Here is a 20,701-nt window from a genome sequence, read left to right as displayed (position 1 = left end):
GCAGGCAGGACAGGGTGGGGTCTGGGTGGGAGATGGGGGTGACCCTCCCATGTGGGCAGGACTAAGTGCATCTGGGAGGGGCTGGGGGTGACCCTCCCATGTGGGCAGAAGAGGGTGGATCTGGGAGGGGCGACCCTCCCATGCAGGCAGGACAGGGTGGGGTCTGGGTGGGAGATGGGGGTGACCCTCCCGTGCGGGCAGGACTAGGTGCATCTTGGAGGGGCGGGGGGGTGACGCTTCCATGTGGGCAGGAGAGGGTGGATCTGGGAGGGGGCGACCCTCCCATGCAGGCAGGACAGGGTGGGGTCTGGTCGGGATAAGGGTGACCCTCCCATGCAGGCAGGATAAGGTAGAAGAGGTGGGGGGATGGGGGTGACCCTCCCGTGCAGGCAGGACAGGGTAGAGGTGGGGTGATGGGGGTGACCCCCCTGTGCGGGCAGGACAGAGTGGATGTGGGGTGATGGGATGACCCCCCGTGTGGGCAGGACAGGGTGGATGTGCGGGGGATGGGGGTGACCCACGTGAGGACAGCACAGGGTGGATGTGAGGTGACCCCCCCCGTGCGGACAGCACAGGATGGATGTGGGGGTGACCCCCCCCCGTGCAGGCAGGACAGGGTGGATGTGAGGTGATGGGGGTGACCCCCCCGTGCAGGCAGGACAGGGTGGATGTGAGGTGACCCCCCCGTGCGGACGGCACAGGATGGATGTGGGGGTGACCCCCCCGTGCAGGCAGGACAGAGTGGATGTGGTGATGGGGGTGACCCCCCTGTGCGGGCAGGACAGAGTGGATGTGCAGGGGATGGGGGTGACCCACGTGAGGACAGCACTGGGTGGATGTGAGGTGACCCCGCCGTGCGGACAGCACAGCGTGGATGTGGGGGTGACCCCCCCATGCAGGCAGGACAGGGTGCATGTGAGGTGACCCCGCCCTGCGGACGGCATAGGATGGATGTGGGGGTGACCCCCCCGTGCAGGCAGGACAGAGTGGATGTGGTGATGGGGGTGACCCCCCCGTGCGGACGGCACAGGGTGGATGGGGGGGTGACTCTCCCCTGCGGGCAGCTCAGGATGGATGTGTGAGGAGGTTGGGGGTGACGCCCCCTCCCGTGCGGGCAGCACAGGGTGGATCTGGGAAGAGGCAGCATTTGGGAAGCCAGGGGCCGCCCGCCATGCACTGGCCGCGGCGGCAGCAGTAACAGCAGCAGCAGCAGGGCCGGGACCGCTGGCCGCCGCGGGGGGAGGGGTCCGGCTCCGTGCGGTCGCGGAGGAGCCGAGCGGCGGCAGCAGCAGGCGCGGCGGGGCGGAAGTCCTTTGTTGCAGCAGCAGAGGGAGCAGCGCGGGTGGTTTCGACCTCCTCGGCCTCCGCTTCGGTCCCGCGCGGAGCCCCCGGACCCCGCTGGCCGCGCGGCGGGTAAGTGGGGTGCGGGCCCCGCCAGGCGTGGCGGGAAAACTGCCCGGGGCCAGGGCCAGGCCGGGCAGCGCGGCGGGAGCGCCCCAGCCTGGGGGCCCGCTGCAGCCCGGGGCAGGGTGCGTGGGGCCAGCGGGCAGGGCAGCCGCGCTGGGCCGGGGGCAGCGCAGGGCCCGCTGCTCGGGGAAGGGGCTCCGGCAGGCGGTGGAGGATCCGGCGTGCGCCAAGCGGCTGGCGCCCGCTCGCAGCAAGCAGCTCCTCCATCGGCGGGAGGTTGGGGAAGTGACGGGGGCGCGGGCTGCGGCCCGCCTGTGCCGTGGCACATGAGTGTGGTGCCCCCGCATGTATGGGAGGGGGGGGCGGGGAACTAGCACTGCCAGGGGCACCTCTCGCCGCCATGGGGACCTTCCTGCCCGTAGCTGTGAGCGGCATGTGGCCTGCCCCCTGCCCAATTCAGCCAGCGGACACCAGCCGCTCTTGGGAAGAAAATAAACTAACAACAAGGCGCCACCCGCAGCAAACGCCCCTCGGCCTAAAGGCTTCCGCGAGGGCCGCCTGAGCGCACAGGGAGATCCGTACCCGGGCCACTTTTAGATCAGTAGCAGTCACTGTTTTAGACTCCTTGTGCCCGGTGCTGCCGTGCCCTGACCCGTGCGGGGAGGCCTTTCGCACACTGCCATGCCTGTATAGGTGGGCCGGCCGGCCGGCCCATAAAGAGTTTGAAGCCTGCCCTGCTAAGAGGTGTCTTGCTACCTTCCTCCCTCTGTGAAACAACTGGATCATAAGTGCCCTCAGTCCCAGACAGATCTGGCCAGGTCCTTTGGGGTTTAATGATGTGTCTGAGCTATTTTCTTGGGTGAAGGTGAAAAAAAAATTCTCTGGTAGATAGAAGTGACTTTTGAGGCAGGGACAAGTGTCGGTTTACAGTCCCTTGTCTGCTACCTTTGCTGTTGGTGATGGAATCCCAGCCTAGCCACCGTTACATGGTCATGGAAGTTAATGCTGCACCTGCAGTATTATCCAAAGAAATGGACAGTGCTGGTTGTCGTTAAAGGATACGTCCAGAGAAAGACAAAGCACAAGATGTATCATCTGGCTGTATCGTCCAGGTTTTTCCAGTTGAGTAGTTGTAGGTTTCCTGTAAAATGGAGTCAGTATTCTAAAAAGCAGAGTGGTTACAGTCCTTTCAAGCTAGTGGTTGATGTCCTTATTAAGAGAGAAATCAGATGCTGCCCCATCCCAGAGCTCCCTCCCGGAGCCCACATGCTCTCTCGCACCTCAACCCCCTGCTCCAGCCCTGAGCCCCCTTCTGCACCCAAACTCCCTCCCAGAGCCCACACCCCCTTTTGTATCCCAGACCCCTCATCCCCAGTCTCATACCAGAGCCTGCACCCCCAGCCAAGCTCTCACCCTCCCACACCCCAACCCCCTGCCCTAGCCGAGTGACAATGAGCGAGTGAGCAAGGGTGGGGGAGAGCGAGCGACAAAAGGGGGGCGATGAAGTGTGCAGGGACAGAGAAAGGGTATTTGGTTTTCTGCAATCATAAAGTTAGCAACCTTACCCAGAACAGGACTCCTGAACTGCCCCCCAAGAAGAATCCCAGGACTCTTTCTTTCTTAGCTGTTGAGATTGGACATCTCACCAGGGTTGCTGTAGACTTCTCTTGTTTATATTGGGAGAAAACAAGACACGTTTTTTGTACTGGCTAGTAGATTTATGGTGGAATCCTGGCCCCCTGGAAGTCAATGGCAAAATTCCTATTGACTTCAATAGTGTAAAGATTTCACCCTTAGTTTTCTGGCAAATGTTTCAAGTTCTTCCTTATCACAGTAGTTCACAAGGGAATTCTGCAAGTCCATTTTTAAAATGGTGTCCATGGCAGATGCTTGAGTGGGTACGCATGGCTGTGAGTGCAGATGCAGTATGAGGGCACAACGGCTGGTAAGTAACTTGCATGGAGATCATTTCTGTCCTCAGGATGAATGTCTCCCTGTGATTGTTCATGACCTCAGCTATGAAGAAAAAATATTACTGTATGAACATCTGTAACACCACCTAGCATTACCTATACACTTCAATATATACCATAACATACTTAATTCGGATTTTAGTTATTTCATTTACACCAGAAATGTACATGTATATTCATAGATCCATACAGTTTAAGCCCAGAAGACATCATTTGATCATCTAGTCCAGCAGTTCTCAAATTGTGGGTCCGGGACCCCAAAGTGGGTCGCGACCCAAATTTAATGGAGTTGCCAGGGCTGGCTTAGACTTCCTGGGGCCCAGGGCTGAAGCCTGAGCCTCACCACCTGGGGCCCAGGCCCAAGCCCAATGGCTTCAGCCGTGGGCGGCAGGGCTCAGGTTACAGGCCCCCTGCTTGAGGCTGAAGCAGGGCAACCAGACAGCAAATATGAAAAATCGGGATGGGGGTGGAGGGTAATAGGATCCTATATAAGAAAAAGACCTAAAAATTGGGACCGTCCCTATGACATCTGGTCACCCTAGGCTGAAGCCCTTGGGCTTTGGCCTTGACCTCCTGACCCAGGGCAGCGGGGCTCAGGTGGGCTCAGACTTCAGTGTAGTAATTTTTGTTGTCAGTAGGGGATTGTGGTGCAATGAAGTTTGAGAACCCCAGTTCTAGTCTGTCCTTCTGTATATCAGAGGCCATTACATTTTACCCATCTATCCCTGTGTTAAGTTTAATCATTTGTGTTTGACTGAAGCATAACTTCCAGAAAGGCAGCTAGGCTTGATTTGAAGACATTAGGAGAACACTGAAGTAGTTTACTGTACATGCAGCTTGAGGGCATAAGTCAGGGTACTAGAAGAACTCTGAATATAAAGGCTTATTTTAAAAATATTTTGTGCTAAATTTGGTGTCAGGCTTTTTTCCCACTGGTGTGTTTTCCTTAATATATATATATATAAAATTCATGGTTGTTAATACATTGCCTAATACAGAACATATTTGTGCAAGAGTAGAGTAAATTATATCAGTTAAATAACGGTAACTAGGAATTTCCACAAAAATCCATTGCGGCTGAGAAGTCAGTTTACCACTGTGTCAGCTCTCCGTTATGCATTTACTCTGTATGGACCTGATCCAAAGCCTTTTGAAGTCAATGGCAAGATTTCAGGGCTTTAGATCAAACCTTATGTCCTTAACTCTTTAATGTCTTTAAATGCACTGTGCTCATATTGTGAATATATAACATGCCTGTATCTTTGATGCTCTCAGCCATCAACTGAGAGTCAGATTTCAGCTGCTATTTCCCTTATATGTGGAAAGGGATGCTGAATCATCAGAAGAGATCTTAATACTGATGTGGGATTGAAGGCTTAAATGATTGGCAGTTTGGTGATTTTTAGAATCTTTTATCTCTTTCACTGGGTTCAGATCCAGTCTAGGTAGCAGTTGAAATCAGTTGTGGTCTAAAGGCTGTTCATAGCCTATTTTCAAAGAATTGATAGTCTTAGTACAGCTCTTATTGAACAGCTGTCCACATCACAGAAAACAATATCACAACTAGTACTCCTGTTGGCAGGCGTCCTCACGGATAGCCCAAGTAATTGAGCTTATTGTATAGATCTCTAGAGGGTACTTCACATCCTCTATTTGTTTTTTCTACTGTGTGGCCCAGCATGCAAGGGGGTGTGGTGACCACTTGCTCAGCTCTTGTGCCTGCTTACGCACACATAGGTAGATTCCCCGTATGTCTTTAATGCACTGGCCTTCCACACCAAAGTGAATTTCACCCTCAAGGGGCACAGCGTCTAAAACAGTGGTTCTCAAACTTTTGTACTGGTGACCCCTTTCACACAGCAAGCCTCTGAGCATGACCCCCCTTATAAATTAAAAAAAACATTTTTATATATTTAGCACCATTATAAATGCTGGATGCAAAGCAGGGTTTGGGGTGGAAGCTGGCTCGCAACTCCGCATGTAATAACCTCGCAAACCCCTGAGGGGTTCCTACCCCCAGTTTGAGAACCCTTGGTCTAAAATATCCTCTCTGTAGAAGTTATCCCTGCGGTCAGGGTTGAGATACGGTGGCGGAGTGGTGTGGGAAAATTTGCATTGTCACGGCCATTGGTATATTGATCTGTTTTGTGGATACATAGGAAACTTGATTCTTCTGGGTTTTCGGTATATCAGTTTCCATTAGTACCAAATTCAGGGTTTTCATTTATTTCATTTTGTCCCATCTGATCTTGGTTTCCACAGAAAAGCTGCCAGCAGCTAAGTCTGTGAGATTTCCATTTTTGCTTACTCAGCAGTGAAAATGCTGGGTTCTGAAAACCACCTACTAATTTTAGGGGCCCAAATGCTCCTAAATCCTGAAGTCTGTGGTACTTTTTTTTAGAAAATGTATACAAATTCCAACAGGAACTTTGCCAAGGTCTCTACATTTTAAATTTTAAAAAGTGTTAGGAACTTTTTATATCTTTAGTTTAAAAACTTTTTAAAATCTGTGCCATAGCAAAGCAAGCAGTTATACTCGATACTTACTCTTTTCAGTTAGAAGGCTTTTGACCTATGCAGATATTTGATATAGCTGTATAGCTTGTTTTGTTTTTATATATGCCACATTAACAGTAGATACTGACATAGCATCATAGCTGTAAATATCAATTCAAAATAAAAAGGAAAATTCTAATGAGAGAAAAATGGGAATTGACTAGTGCCTGGCAGTGTCAAAGTAAAAAGCAGAAAGGTAAAATGAGAGTACTGTGATGATTGTAAATTTAAAATTACAGTGAAATTACCTGATCAGAAATTACAGTAGAAATGTCTTTATATATATTTATATAGTCACTTTATCTTCAACTTGAAAATGCTATAGGAACTTGTGGCAGTGGTGGTGCTTTGTCCCCATGTGGGCACAAGTCCAAAGAATAACTTCTTAATGTGTCTTTTTTACTGAATATCAAATAGAAAATTATTTCTTGAAGACAATGTGCCTGACACTGCAAACAGAGATGATGACATTTTCTGTCCAAGTGATTTTGTAATCTGCAATAACTATGGTTGCCCATATTGGTTGGATGTATTCCTGGAGGTTTCATCACGACAGAATCTTTAATTAAAGAATTTAGTTTCTGGAGACTCCAGGACAATCCTGGAGGGATGGTAACCCTAACAATAACTCAGACAGTACAGTTGAATTACTATTACACACAGAAAACTAAGTTACAAAAACATTATTAAGACACAAAGTCAAGCACTCAAAGGTTAGGAAATGCCAGAATGAAGGTTGCCTTTGAATCTTAATCCATTCCTCCATGTGCATGTGCATTACGATACAGACTTTAAACATATGATCACATACTATTTTTTCCATGTACCCCTGCCTCATTCAGTGCACAGGATGGACAGTGCTCATTGAACCACGATTCAGTGTTTGTTTTCTCCTTGTTTTCAATGTGTGGCCCTAAGCCTTATTTCCTGTACATCATTCAAATCCCGCACTGAAGACAGAATTACTAATTTTCCTCACGTTATTTCTGTGGCACATCACTGTAGTATCTGGGTGCTTCATAAACATTAATTAATCTTCACAACAGCCCAGTAAGGTGAGGGGTGCTGAGGCACAAAGATTGAGTTAAAAATATTCACTAATTTGGAGAATCCTGTTTGTAAAGACTGAGTTCAGTGGCAGCTGTGAGGGCTCTGCACTTTCCCTAGAAATTATGTTGGGCACCCAGAAAAGGAGGAACGCACAATTAGTGACCACCTGTGATGTGACTTGCTTAGCATTGCATAGGAACTCTATGGCAGAGGCAGGATAGAATTCAGTTTCCAAGGGCAATCTTCAACTCCCTTAACCATGGGACTGTCCTTTTTCTTCCTGCAGTTCCCTGCCTCATTTAATTTACAACACACATTTTCCAACTAATGAAGCAACGATCCTACAGACAACATTTCCACGCGTGTGTGTGTGTGGCAAGGGGGAATAGCTCAGTGGTTTGAGCTCTGGCCTGCTAAACCCGGGGTTGTGAGCTTAATCCTTGAGGGGGCCACTTAGGGATCTGGGGCAAAAATCTGTCAGGGACCAGTACTTGGCCCTGCTGTGAAGGCAGGGGACCAGACTCAATGACCTTTCAAGGTCCCTTCCAGTTCTATGAGATAGGTATATCTCCTTTCAGTATACAACCCTGTTTGATTCCCAGAACAGATCCACATCTTGAGGCAGGGTCCCATGGAAAAAATAATTTGAGATTATATAATTAAAGACCGTATCACAGTGCACATGGACAAGAGGGCTGAAATAAGGTTGCACAAGCAGTCTTAATTCTGGGCTTTCCTGAATTTTGAGTTCTTGACTATGCAACTTTAATGTTCTTTTAACCTAGGGGTTGTTTTGTTTTTTGGCATGTGTAATTTCTTAGGTTTTTAAAAAAGCAAACTAAAAATAACAAATTCTATCATGTGGCATATGGGTCATCAGCAGGGTTGGAACCTTTCCACCACACAGACCTCTGCCACTTGAGCTAACTGAGTTACTGATAGCAGTAGTAGGTTGTAATCCTATACGTGGATCAGCACCACAGGGGGATGACACACTTTGCCCATGGCTTTCGGATAGCTGTTGACAGCAGGAAACTTGGGCTCCACTTCATACTGGACGGAATTGTGCTGATTGGGCACAGACTCTTCTGCCCATTCCCCACAAAGTTTGACACTCTCTCCCTGTCCCCTCCAACGTGTCCCAGCCTGCTTCTTCCCCACACCTTGCTGTTTCCCCATTTCAGTTCCTTTCTCCCTGCCCAACTAGTCCCCCTTCCACCTCAACTCCTTGCCCAGCCAGTCCTTGTTCTCCCCTCCTGGCACCTTGTCTGATCTATCTCTCCCTCCACCCCTGGGTGTCATCCTACTCCCAATTCTTGGGCTCCTCATCCAGTCTCAGTCTGCACCCACCCTGTCTGACAACTTGCCCCAGTCTTTTTGCCCAGCCAGTCCCAGTTCTTCCCCTGAACCACGGCTCCTTGTCAGATCTGTCTCCCCGTCGTCCTAATGGTTTCCAGTCTCAGTCTCCCGCCACCTCACAGTTCCCTGTCTAATCTTGGTGCCCACCCCCCACTTACTGGTTTCCTGTTGTCTTTCCCTCTTCTCCGTTTTCCTCATTGGCTCCAAGTCCCAACCCCCTTGCTCAGCCAGTCCCAGTTTCTGCTCCCAGTCTCATCATCCTCCTTATCCCAATCTCCTTTCCCTTCCCTGGTTCAGCTCTTGTCTCCTCTGGATTTGAATCAGACATTCTTTCCCCAGGCTGCCTGGGTGCCAGCAGGGAGGTCTCTGAGATCACTGGAGAGACAGGCTCCCTGAGCTTGGTTCCCGTGCTTAGCTTCACCCGGGCCTAGTGTAGCCATTACAGGAAGAGTTTAAGGTATGTCTACACCGCAGTTTAAAAACCCATGGCTGTGCCAGCTGACTTGGGCTTGCGGGACTCGGCTGCGGGGCTGCTTAACTGTGGAGTAGACATTTGAAGCCCAAGCTCTGGGACCCTCCCACTCCCAGGGTCCTAGAGCCTAGGCTCCAGCCCGAGTCCGAATGTCTACACTGCAGTTAAACAGCCCTTTAACCTGAGCCCCGCAAGCTTGAGTCACATGGTACAGGCCAGCCGCGGATTTTTAATTGCAGTATAGTCATACGGTTAATGGGCCCCTAGAGCATGCTCACTTTCTCTATGGGAATAGCACATGCATGGTCTGGTCAGCACTAGGATCTGTGAGAGGCTCGAGCATGCTCAGTGAGGACAAAATCTGGAGATTTTAGCTGGTGAAATCAAAAACGCCTCTAGTGAGCTTGTGTGAACTGTGATTTTTCCAAGGCTTATAGTTTGGTCAGATTTGCATAGATTTTCATGAGCTAGCCTTTGTGTCAGGGATGTACATTTTGCCATCTCCTTGCCAAATTTAAAGTCTCAACTCCAAAGAGTGTAGCTGGAGCTTTTCAAAGAAAAGATCAGCAGAATTTTTTAACATGGGCAAAATGGTGTATTTTTCCCTAGCCTCGTCAGAAATGATGGAACCATTTTGGCTGCTATTCTACTACTCCCCCTAAAATCAGCTTGAGGCAGACCCCTGGCATGGAAAATTTCAGCATAATAGTAAGTTTGTCCAAATTATAAGCAACAGAAAACAGGGTCTTATAATGGTAATGTCAGACAACTTTAAAATAGGTGGTGTCACTAGCTCTGCCTGTAATTATTTCTGCACTGAAGGTCCAATATTCAGGCACTGCCGACACATGAAATACATGTAACAGGTTACTGTCAAGCTTGGAAGAAAAAGAGTGATTTAAGAATGGATTTGAATTAGTAAGGTGCTATTAGCAACACTACAATGTTAATGTAAGCATTCCCTAAGTACTTGTCTGCCCCGTCATTATAGTATCTGAGCATTTTACCTGTTATCAGCATCAGCCCACTGTCAGGCTAATTCCTTTAGAGGCTTCAGGAGATATGCCTTACCAGTCTGTCCTCTTATGCATATCCCAGCTCAAGTGCTGAAGAATTTTAGGTTTTATTGACAGTTATCTCTCAGAGTTCCCCTTTCAAAAGAGGCAATATCCTTTATTCCTACTTCTCCCAAGGAAAAGAGAAACCTAAAGGAATCCATCTTTTCTACTTCACTCCAGTGCCTGTTGAAATCAATGTGAGTATTTTCAATGGGCACGCATCAGGCCCCCGATAATTCATAACTACGGTTTTTTTGCCATAGGGTTATCCTGTTACAGAGCGGGTTTCAACTAGTAAACTTTACAAAATGTCTTTTTAAACAGAAGACTAAGTGGGATTTTTTTAATTACAAATTTGAATTTGCCACTTTTCAAGTTGTAATAAGGCCAGCTGATAACGTATATCTGTTCTGAACAGACTTCTCTGGTACAGATGGTGGTTCATAGCTGTCCTCATGCCTTATCAGACCTGAAATGTTAGTATCTATTTTATGACCACATCTTCCTTTAAGTTATATTTTAAACACATACTATGTAGTTTGAACTGAAATTATTAGTAAACCTTCAGTTGCTGTTCTTAGGATTTAAATGGTAATTCAACATATTATCACATGAGACTGAATGTACAAAGTAACCTCAGGTCAAATGCACCTCATTTAGAGTCCTATGCATAGGTGCTGGAAGTAGGGATGCTGCCGCATCGCCTGGCTTGAAGTAGCAATAACAACCCAAATACATGGTTTCCGCGTTTAGCACCGTCACTAAAATAATTATTCCAGCATGACTGGGCATATGAAATGTATTTTGTGATTACTTTTTTAAATTCACGATCTTCAGGGGTTGTTGCTTTTTGCTTTGGTTTTGTTCACAAAAACATCCAAAGTTATCTAAATGCTTAGAAGTGTTGTTGCTTAGAATGTACCTCTTCATTTCAATGAAGTAAAAGATTCTGTTTGGGAAGTAAAATGACTGAATCTGTTGCCACCAGAGTGTCACAGTGTATTAACTAGTGCAGAACAACTTCTTTTCATTTCAGTGTAATGTAAAAACAAAAAAGAAGCTTCTACAATTGGTGTCACTTTGCTAATCAGATCTCGGAGTAGCATGTCTGGGAATTCACTTCATGCTCAGCTTTCAGTTTGGAGAGGGAAATCTTCCTTGTCTCTGACCCACTCATCAGGAGTCTCTCTCTGTTCCTACAGGGGCTATTCTGTATTTGTGCAGCGCCTAGCACAACGGGGTCTTGGTCCATGACTGGAGCCCCTGGGTGCCGTGATAATAATAATAAGCCTTCCTTCTGCAGCCATCCAACTTCCAGCCAAGGCGTGGGTGATGTTAATGATCCATAAATGCTGCTCTTTAAATGGCCATAGGGGATGTTTTGGGGCAGTGTGGAACATTTCCTCCTCTTTAAGGATTGCACATAGTGTTTCCATGGTGCTCCCAGCCTCCAGATAGCCTAGGAAGGAAAGAATAGTAATTAAACCTATGTTTCCTCAATGACAATGCAGCAGCATCATCAAACCAGCCTACGTCACAGTTGTCCAACTTGAGACACATTAAAGGACTCTGATTTTCACAGGATGAATGCTCAGCACTTTCTGAAAACGAGGCCCCTTTAAAGTATCTCAAGTTGGGCACCAAAAATCTTAGTCACGTTTGAAAATCTTGGCCATATTTCTTGGTTTATTTCCTGATTTGCGTACTAGCAGCAGTATTGTTGAAATCAGTACAGGTGTGGCAGTAAAGTTTATTAGTTAACTGGTACTGAAAATCCAGAAGAGGGAGAATGGAATAGTGGATATTTTTATTTTTCTTGGCACCAGTTTACTGGATTTTCTTTAGTAAATATTTGTCTCCAGGAAGACCTTTCCAGTCAGATTATAAAAATAGTAAGAATATAAAAATGTTGCACCCAAATTGCAGTTCTTAACAATTGTCCTCTGTATTAAAATGAGCTCCCTCCTACTTTCTGTGCTTATAACTAAATATTTATTTTATTTTTCTTTTTTTCCACAGGACTGTAATCAGAATACAAGATGGCAAGTACCAGCCACAGCACATATGTCCTTCAGCAGCTAAATAACCAAAGAGAGTGGGGGTTTCTCTGTGACTGCTGCATTGCTATTGATGATATTTATTTTCAAGCACACAAAGCGGTCTTAGCTGCCTGCAGCTCTTACTTTAGGATGTTTTTTATGAACCACCAACACACCACAGCGCAGTTGAATCTCAGCAACATGAAGATCAGTGCTGAATGCTTTGACCTCATATTACAGTTTATGTATTTAGGAAAAATTATGACTGCCCCTACCAACTTTGAGCAATTTAAAGTGGCGATGAACTATCTACAGTTATATAATGTGCCTGAATGTTTAGAAGATATACAAGATACAGACTCCTCTAATTTAAAGTGTTCATCATCTGCTTCTAGTACGCAGAATAGTAAAATGATATTTGGTGTGAGAATGTATGAAGACACACTTACTAGAAATGGCAGTGAAGTAAACAGGTGGTGTACGGAGCCACCAAGTTCAACTATAAACACGTCCCATAACAAAGAGCCGGATGAAGAAGCTTTGCATCTGGGCAGTTTCCCTGAACAACTGTTCGATGTTTGCAAAAAAAGCACCATGTCCAAATTCTCCAACACAAAAGATCGTGTGTCACATTCACGCCGCTTTGGAAGAAGCTTTACCTGTGACAGCTGTGGGTTTAGTTTTAGCTGTGAAAAGTTACTGGATGAGCATGTATTAACATGCACTAATAGGCATTCATACCAAAATACCAGGTTTTATGGTATTGAAAAAATTGACTTTAGTGAAAAAGACTCTACTTCTAAAATACTGTCTGCACAAACAGAGAACTATAAAGGGGATACCAGTCAAGCAGCTGATGACTCTTCATCTCCAGTGTCAAATATAACAAGCAGAAAAAGTAGTATAGTTGCATCTGAGACATCAGGTGAAGAAGGAAGTAGAGCCACTGAGAGGAAAAGGATTATCATCAAGATGGAACCAGAGGACAACCCGGAAGATGAACTGAAAGATTTTAACATTATTAAAGTGACAGATAAAGACTGTAATGAATCTACTGACAATGATGAATTAGATGATGAACAAGAAGAGCCACTTTACAGATATTATGTTGCAGAAAAGATCAATGAAAAGAGACGTTCTCGAAAAACTCTAAAACCCCGGTTGTCTATAGATGAGAATGCAAGAAAGTGTTTAAAAAACACAAGGCATCTTAACAGGAAAGTCCCCCCAGTGCAGGAAGATGCGGAGAATGCTCCCTGTGAACTGTGTGGGCTAACAATTACAGAGGAAGATCTATCCGCTCATTATTTATCTAAACACATAGAAAATATATGTGCTTGTGGCAAATGTGGCCAAATATTGGTCAAGGGTAGACAGTTACAGGATCATGCACAGACATGTGGAGAACCCCAGGATCTGACAATGAATGGTATAAGAAATGCTGAGGAAAAAATGGACTTAGAAGAGAATCACGAGGAACAGTCTGAAATAAGGGATATGATGTTTGCAGAGATATTGGAGGACTTCAGGGACAGTCACTTCCAAATGAACAGTCTTCCAAACAAACAGTTATATAAGCATTCTGCCTGTCCTTTCCGATGTCCTAATTGTGGTCAGCGTTTTGAAACTGAAACTCTAGTTGTTGAACATATGTCAAACTGCCTAGAGCAAGATCTGTTTAAGAATGCTATTATAGAAGAGAATGAAAGAGATCACAGACGCAAGCATTTCTGCAATCTTTGTGGGAAAGGATTTTATCAGCGTTGTCACTTACGGGAACATTACACTGTTCATACCAAGGAAAAACAATTTGTTTGTCAGACATGTGGAAAGCAGTTTTTAAGAGAACGTCAGCTGCGGCTCCACAATGATATGCACAAAGGCATGGCCAGGTATGTGTGTTCCATTTGTGATCAAGGAAACTTCAGAAAACATGACCATGTACGGCATATGATATCTCATTTATCAGCTGGAGAGACTATATGTCAGGTCTGTTTTCAGATATTCCCAAATAGCGAACAACTGGAGCAGCACATGGATGTTCATCTGTATACATGTGGAGTATGTGGAGCAAAATTTAATTTGAGAAAAGATATGAGATCTCACTATAATGCCAAGCATTTGAAAAGAACATAAGCATAAACATACTGTAAAACAAGCATTAAGTTGACAACAGTGGGAACACCAAAGCAAGGCATACAATATAGCAGACAAAAATTGAATGATTGCTGAAAACAAGTCTTTTGTTTAAAGACCCTCTTAATCATAGGTGTCTTTGTTATAGGGTCATTAAGTATATATCTTTTAAAAGCATCAAGTGTTTAATTATTACATTTTCACTGTTGCCTACTAGCAATTTCTGTTTTTAATTTTATTGTTTTACTAAGTAGATATGATACAAGTCATTATTTTTAAACTGTAGAGTAAAAGCACAAATGTTACCCCTTAACTGACTTCTATTAAACAGTTCTTAGTTTCATGTCTATCCAATGAGTGCTTCAGTATTTGCAAGTGTTATTTCTTCATGTGAAATTTTAGATCACGTAGCCATTAATATGCAGGAGCATAATCATTCCTAATATCAAAATCAATTTAAAAAATGAAAACTGATGCCATGAAATAATTCTTTGCTTTGTGACTCTCCAGTCAGCACAGTGCTAGCTGTCAGAGAATTCAGATTCTTAGCATCTTTATTGAGATTCATGTCCCCAGGCATGCTGGTCAGTTTGGATAGGCTAAGTAAAACTGCAATGATATGGACAAAGGAAGAAGTAGAGAATTAAGACTACAAGTAAAAGAATTCCCATCTGAACAGCCATTTTCCATGCTTGATACTCTAGCAGATTGAAACGGGCACTTCCGATGCAGTAATGCTTCCCTTTAGTTGCCTATCTGTATCTGCCTGAGTATTTATAATCTACTCATCACAACGGAAACTGACTATTGAGTGCGAAGAGACTGCTGAGCTTTCTTAATAAGTGCAGCAAAGATGTTTTATGCCCTTTCAGAATCTTCTCACATACAGACCTCTTTGAATCTAGTGAAACCCTAACATATAGAGCTTATCTGTTTTATTTTAATGCAGTAAAAAACCACTGCATGTCAGCTAAGGCAACTTGGTCTTTGAAAGAACAGCCATGGGTCTGGGCTGAAATCTTAGACACCAGCTGTATAAACAAATACTAACTGCGTGGTTGTTAATGATGAAATCTGTGATAAGCAGTGGTGAACAAAGAACATTTGAAAAAACAATAACACCACCTACTTCTTATATAGTACTTTTCATCAGGAGATTTCAAAGTGCTTCACAAAGAAAGTCAATGCCATTTCACCATTTTACATATGGGGAAACTGAGGCACAGAGCGGGGACATGACTTGCCAAGGGTCGCCTAGTAGGCCTGTGGCAGAGCTGGGAATAGAATCTAGGTCTCCTGAGTCTCAGTCCAGTGCTGTAGCTAGAGTATCATTGCCCGGGCTAAGTTTTGAAACTTCGCCATTTTTCAAAGACTGTGATTAATTTGTAGCTCATAAAACAGAATGTCAGAATATATAAATAAATGGATAAAGTTCACCTAAAAATTGCATATAGCTACTTAATCAAATGAGTATTTTCAGATGCTGTATCAAATTTCTGGTTTTATATATATATAAAATATATATATATAATATATATATTATAAGTGAGTTTTAGGTTTGTAAACAAACATAATGTGAATGTCTTTCAAGCTGGAGCCTGATACACTAAAGGAAAAGGAAAACTTGAGTCCTGGACCTGCTATCAGTCCTGAGCATATGGATCCAGGTATAGCACTGGGGCTTCAGTATTTCACATGCAAAAAGTACTGTAACAACTTAATGCTGCATTTCTTTTGTACCCCCAAATCCCACAGAAGTCAATGACAGTGGCACTGAACAGCACCCCTAACATTAATGCATCTAGTGTTTCCATTATTCCAAAGATTTGGGGGTTTTTTCCAGAGATTTATAATACTTCCATCCCAATCTACATTGATCTGAAACTTAACATATCAGTCCAGAGAACAACCAGGTTGGCTGGTTTAAATGTTGTTTTTTGCGTCAGTGATTGGTTGTCAGGGGGTGAGAGAACCAGCCAACTTGTACATTGGAAAACGAAATTTCAAAGTAGCTAGTAGAATGGTGTTTGAAAAATAATTACTGATCAGTGAGACACTGTAATGGCAATATTTTTATAAAATGTTTAGGTCACCTACAGATTCTCAGACATTGGAGTTACCTCTTGATACATGAACTCCAACAGAGCTGATAGGGCAGCCAAGGGCACTAACAGAGAACTTGTGTGTGCAGCCGAGTGAAAGAAGAGTATTGTGGGATGGGGTGCGCTGAGAGATTTGGAATGTTGTGGGGGATGCCAGGCAAAGATTAGAACAGCACAGGAGCGCAGACCAAATTAGAATAGCATAGTGGGAAGTGGAGGGCAAAAAATCCCAAAGGAGAGGGAGTGGATAAAATGTCCCATAGATGCTTGAAGGAACAGAGAGTAAGTGTGACTCAACTTGGCTGGGAGAGCTGTCAGCCTGGATTACTAACTTACTGTGGCACCAAACTCTTATTGCAGTTTGTGTACTAAGTATAAAACAAACATTTGTGCTGGGTGGGCTGTTGTGGCACAGCAAGGCTTAGATAAAAGATTGCACTGGGCCAGAGGTCTGAAAATGGACTGGAAAATTTAGAGGATGAAACACAATAGCTAACCAATTGCCCCAGAATACACTGAATAGCTAAAAGAGTGATTCAGAGACCCCTCTGCATTCGGTCAGCAGCCATGTTTGATATGTGTTAGCCTGAACCTGTTAAAACCATGTTTTATACAGTCAGCAAACACAGTTTGATACCTAGTGTGGATGGGCCACAATGGCAGAGGAGGTTTTAAGTTGTGAATTGAATTATCCTATTGTACATACTATGTTTTTTCAGCGATTCCCCAGAATACGTGTTTTCCCATTGTAGGCTGTGTTGTAGTGACCTTTCCCTTCTCAGTGAGGTCTGTCTTCAGTTCTCTCTAAAGCCGTCCAACAACTTTCTTTCAACCAGAGGAGTTTGCTGGAGGATGATTTGATGCACTCCCAGCTTTTACCAGCTTGGGCAGTGGAAGAACCAGAATTCCTGAGTTTACAAGTATGTGCACTGGAAATAATGCTCACTTTGTGATCCAGGAGAGTGAATTGGAGCATCATGGAGAAGTTCAGAGAGGATCAGGCAAAGAGGCACAGAATAGTTGGAAAGGTCCAAGAGGGAAAGAAAAGAATCGAGAGTTCCTGTGAACAAATCAAAGGCAGTAAGGACAAATCAAGGAGTACTAACTGGGTTGTGGGAGAGATGGGGAGAAACACTGTTGCAGTGATACATGAAAGCAGGTATAAGAACAGCATGAGAAAAGTTAAAAGAAAGGCCTGGAATGGCTGATAGGATTAGAATGGCAAGAGAAAAGAAAAAGATTGAAATCGTGCCAGTGAGACAACGGAGTGGGTGAAAGGCAACTAAACAAGAGTGTGCAGACCATTTAATAATGCTGTCTAAGGGCAGTGGAATGTTCTTCAGAGAACATGATGATATGGATGCAGTAAATACAAAATTACTGTGTTCCTGCTCCCCCACAGTGGTATGTAGTGTTTTAAAAGAGACCATTAAAGAGACATGCTCAAAAAGCAAATACAGTACTAAAGAATGTTTGAAACACTTTCAGTAAAATAAAAACACATCCCTGGAAATCTCATTGTTACTTGAAAGACAGTGAAGGAGGAGCAGAAATCCTTGATGTAGAGTTCTGTTTAGCACACTTGTCGTTTTATTCTCGCCATAATTTCTCTGTATCCACTTCCAATACTAATTGGAATCCTATGCACGTTTGGATTGTATATATGTAATCCTGTAAATTGCTTGGGATCTTTGCAGATAAAAGGCGCTGTATACACGTAGGACCATGTTTTAGAAAATACTAATAGTTAATTCTTTTTCCAGAGAGAAATGAGCCTCTTTTGATTCTTTGCCTCTCCCCACCCCTGTATCTTCGGGTGCTTTGTTGTTCCTATGTCCAGTGATTTCTCACTGTTCTGCTGCTGCTTTCCACATCCTGGCAGTGCTGTGGGCTGCAGCTTTGAAAAACATTTTACTGGCAACCACATCTCTGCTCTCAGGACTTGCTTAGAGCTAAACCGGGATCTGGAATGAGCTTTTAAATAGAACAAATGCTGTTAAGCCCGCTGTAGTTTTGGTACTGCACAGGCAGTTTCACATTTTTAAGAACTTGTTTTTAAAGGTTTCCTTGCAGCTAAGCTATTAATTTAAAGACCTGACAGAAATGGTTCTTACACATGGATCTGACTCATACTCATGATTAACAACTCTCTATCTCTGTACACATACCCACCCTTTCTTGATATAGGGAAAAGCCACCAGATCTGCTTAAAGTCAGAGAGATCTGTATATAATCCCTTTCTCTGTTCAACTTACCCTTCAGATATGGTCTGGGGAGCCTTTTTTGGTCTCGATATATGCTGGCTAGCATCCCCCCCACCAACACACACATTCACTCAGTGGGGAGGGGAGGTTTTCATCCCTATAGCTCTGATAGCATAACTGTTGAGGCTCAGAGGGGATAAATACCTTATGGACGTTAAGAAGATCCATGCAGTAGCGGCTTCATATCTGTTAGTTGCAAAATAGGGGCTCGCCTATCTAATAGGGGTTAAGAATCAAAACTTTTCTAATTTTCTTAATTCTAACCCAGTTGTTTTCAAGACATGTGGCCCCACAGGATGAAGCACGTGGCTATTTTGAATTTTTAAAATAAGCTGGCTTTAAGTTAAAAGCTATTTTTTGAAAGTTAGGAACACATTTTTAAAAGCTTTCTGTTCTTAGTGACTAAATTACTCTCCTGATTTTCTTCCAACTTCAAAAAAAGTAATCTTTCTGCTAACTATTCTTAAGAAATTTCAGTGCAAAAAGATTTTGAGGAGGAAGAGGTTAGAAAAATGTGAAAATAGACGTTATAAATGAAATATTTTCTCCAGTCTTATCTATAGAGTCACTACCATGACTCTGAAATGAATTGTGAACTTTTTTTCCAAAAAGAAAAAATCTTAATTTGTAACAGAGAAAGAGAAAGCATGATTCAGGAATGGATTCATCCTGACAAAAATATTCAGCACTGAAATGAATAGCCTTTGCTGCCTTTCATAGGCTTGAGTGAACTGGTGCCAGCATTCAGTGGAATTGTTGCTGGAATCTGCCTTTCTTCATGTCATTTTTGTCTACAAATAATTCATAATATTTTCTCAAGAACTAGTAATGAAACAATATTGTGCATTATATTTTCAGTAATACTTTTTTGTGTGCATTCTTTATGAGTATTGGGAACTGTAACTATATTAGGGAGTTTTACATGAATGTATTTAAGAAAAATGCCATACATCCATGAGATGAGAAATCACTAGTTGATCATCTAAGGCACAGGTTTTCAACTGTCCATTTATTTGGAATGTCCAACTTGTCCCCAAATGGGTCACAAGGGCCTGAATTTCAAAAGTGTTGAGCACCCTCAACTCTATCTCAAGTCAGTGGAGGCACTTCTGATAATCAGCACTGAAGTGCATCAAATTAAATACACACAATTAGTGGTCACTTTAAAAACATGGGCCTGTCTCAGTAGGATTGATTTCTTTACTCATTTTAATTCTTCTTCATTCTCATCTTTAAGGGGGAAACAAGAAACCTTCATCCTTTGTTAATTTCTTTTAAAATACTACACCAGAAGGTCTTTATGCAGATACAACCACAAAAACAATGCTGCTTTTAGCATTTCCTGTAGGAGAAAAGAGCTAGTTCTTGCAGTTCATGAAAGAACTTTGATAACTGTGTCCAGTCCTGGTGCCTTCACTCAGCTTTTATGCCAGCTAATTAGCCATTGACATCTATGAGCGTTTTGCCTGAGTAAGTGCTGAATAAGAATTTAGTTATAGATATTACGCAGCAGGAGGTGAATAAAGAAAATTCACGAGATTCTGTAATTGGCATAAGGCCCCTCAGATGAAATGAGAAGGTTCTGTCCTCAAATTCCCAACTCCATAGAGATCTGTTTGGACTGTAGGAATCCACTGGAAGCAAAGGGTGTCTGCATTTCTTTTGAGCTCCCTTACCTGTCTCCTCAGCTTCAGGGCAGAGTGCTTTCAATGGAGCCACATTGCTAGAGTTGTTGCAACATCAGTATTGCCAACCCCAAGTGTTCAAAAATCATGAATCAGGCTCAAAAAATAATGAGATTGGCTTAAAACTCATGAGGTTTTATATATGAAATTTTCACTTTCACATGAATCTGGGACCTAGTGGTTTAAGAAACAAATGATAAAATTACAAGAGTTGGCAACACTGCAACAAGCACTTTCCATTTCCTCCTCCTCCTTCCTACCACAAGTAGAGGTGGTTATCAGAGTTAAATCTACTTCAAAACTGACAGGCTGAACAAAATGATCCCGCCCTGCCCCCCTCCAAAAATAAAGCCCCCAAATCCGTGGAAGGGCCTGGAGTTGAATAATTCCAGAGAGGTGATACTCCCTCTTGTTTCCCTCAGACAGGGATTTGTACAGCTTTATTTTCCTATGTATTTGCTGCTAAAATTGTAGAAAACTTTGTATGAGACATTATGGGCTGGTCTGCACTGAAAATTACATTAGCATAGCTAATCTCAGGGGTATAAAAAAATCCATCCATCTAGTGCTTCCATTAACCTAACTACTTCTTCTCAGAGC

At 43.9% G+C, this 20,701-nt stretch overlaps 1 protein-coding gene across 1 annotated transcript; it reads left to right on the top strand.

Moving 5' to 3' along the window:
• Positions 1-1,334: 1,334 nt before the first annotated feature.
• On the top strand, positions 1,335-14,144 carry ZBTB1 (zinc finger and BTB domain containing 1). Its single transcript, XM_032774377.2, has 2 exons — positions 1,335-1,413; positions 11,895-14,144. The coding sequence occupies exon 2, from the start codon at positions 11,915-11,917 to the stop codon at positions 14,048-14,050; it is 2,136 nt and encodes a 711-aa protein (XP_032630268.1). The 5' UTR covers positions 1,335-1,413; positions 11,895-11,914; the 3' UTR covers positions 14,051-14,144.
• Positions 14,145-20,701: the final 6,557 nt, after the last annotated feature.

The sequence above is a fragment of the Chelonoidis abingdonii genome, chromosome 4 (genome assembly GCF_003597395.2).
Source record: "Chelonoidis abingdonii isolate Lonesome George chromosome 4, CheloAbing_2.0, whole genome shotgun sequence".
Taxonomy (NCBI): Eukaryota; Metazoa; Chordata; order Testudines; family Testudinidae; genus Chelonoidis; species Chelonoidis abingdonii.
The sequence above is the reverse complement of the archived record's forward strand: the minus strand, read 5'-3'. Positions and strand labels throughout refer to the sequence as shown.

Coding starts and splice junctions, on each gene's coding strand:
- ZBTB1 (XM_032774377.2), top strand. CDS start 11,915: ATGGCAAGTACCAGCCACAGCACATATGTCCTTCAGCAGCTAAATAAC.